Below are 1,648 nucleotides of genomic sequence, written 5' to 3' on the forward strand. Positions count from 1 at the left end.
ACCTGAAAGGGGACTGAGTGCAGGACACTAATGGGTACATGCATGAATCCTTTTTCACATGCTTTGATTCAGCCTACAGAAGTGATACAGTATGTGACTAGTGCTATGAGCTCAAAAATATAATGTTGGGGAACATCCTATTGTTGTGTAGGAAGAGACTAAATAATTAGACAATATCCTTTTTCTAACTAAATACCCTTTTTCTAACCTCTACACTGGATGAATGAGTCTCTGGCTGCAGAGTACTCTGTCTCTTGGTGATGGTGAGACCTAAACATTAACAGTGAAAGGAAGCAGACACAAACAGAAACAATAGCCGTGTAAAATAGATAGTTCTGACATTTACTCTGTCACAGGAAACTATTCAGTGTAGTGTGAACAATCCTAAGTATGTTTTTACACTACAGCATGGTTGGTGAAAAACTAAGGAAATAATAAATATGATCAAATTGCACATAACTCAGAATGTCGATCCAAATGGTAATTTATCTCTACACAAATCATCATTATATTTGAATTTTCAAATAGGTATTAAAATCTGTTGAAGAGCATATTACTCCTGTAACATTGCAGAGGGGAAGTTGAGTTGTTTTGCAAAGCATGTCATTAACTCTGGTCGTGTTAGGTAATGTATTAATGGTGGTTTTTAGCCAGAATCCTGGTTTAGCAGGTGAGGAAGAAAAGATCGCAAAATTGATCATGTATTCCATTTCTTTAAAATCAAGTAACACTCTGCTGCTTATTCAAGACATGTCAATGAGTCAAGTCAGTAATAAAACACCACTCTGCAAAACCATACATGTTCTGTGTAAATTCATAGCATAACTCTGGTTTATGCCTTTATCACTGTGTCCTGCATTATATCTTCTCCTTTCTTAGTATTTTTTGAGTTCTCCTCGGAACAGTGAAAGCTGCAAATATATGGGTTTCTTCAGAAACTTAGATTCTTGGAGCATTGTCTCATATTTAGAAATAGCAGAAATTCTTCACTGCTCCATTTCACACCCATATGAATTCTACTGCAATTTCATTTGTTTAGGGAGAAATAAAGAATAGAATCAAGTTAAAATTCTTCTTTGAAGGAATGACCAATTCTTGATGTGAGTCTTTAAAGTGGTTGTGTCATTGTATTAAAGAGTAAAGTGCACTTTTCAGACTATTTTCAGATTCCTTCTTAGTTATGTCAATCCCCTGCATCCTTTAGCTAACAATGTGGGTTGCCTTATTTGTTGAATCTGTTGGAGTCCAACTATTGTGTTTGAATTTGGAGAACTGCTGTTATCTTACCTGTTCATCTACTTAATTCATTAATACCTAGCGAAAGAGATCTTAGTTTATCTGCATCATCTACATTAGTGCTGAGACCATTTGTAGTGTGAAGTAGTGATGAGTGTAATTCTTCATTGCTGTATTTAATGTATGAATTTGTGGCAGAGGGACAGAGTAATATTGATGATTTTGCTTCTGTTTCTCATCAGCAAGTGGAGTTACTTTCATAGATGCTCCTTCTCCCAGCTCCTCTGGGAGCTCAGAAAATGTTTCATCTGCGGTCAGCCCTGTTACAGACAGTGGTTTGGAGCTGTCCTCACAAACAACTTCCAAGGAAGACCTGACGGACTTAGACCAAGTCCCTTCTTTGGGACTTCAT

The 1,648-nt window shown here is 36.7% G+C and overlaps 1 protein-coding gene across 1 annotated transcript in view; it reads left to right on the plus strand.

Annotated features, from left to right (window-relative positions):
• GBF1 (golgi brefeldin A resistant guanine nucleotide exchange factor 1) overlaps positions 1 to 1,648 on the plus strand; it is a 100,508-nt gene that overhangs the window by 72,000 nt on the left and 26,860 nt on the right. Inside the window, exon 10 of the mRNA XM_009079813.1 lies at positions 1,483 to 1,648. Within this exon, the coding sequence (XP_009078061.1) occupies positions 1,483 to 1,648 (166 nt within the window). The remainder of the gene's footprint in view (positions 1 to 1,482) is intronic.

The sequence above is a fragment of the Acanthisitta chloris genome, unplaced genomic scaffold, assembly GCF_000695815.1.
Source record: "Acanthisitta chloris isolate BGI_N310 unplaced genomic scaffold, ASM69581v1 scaffold14778, whole genome shotgun sequence".
NCBI lineage: Eukaryota > Metazoa > Chordata > Aves > Passeriformes > Acanthisittidae > Acanthisitta > Acanthisitta chloris.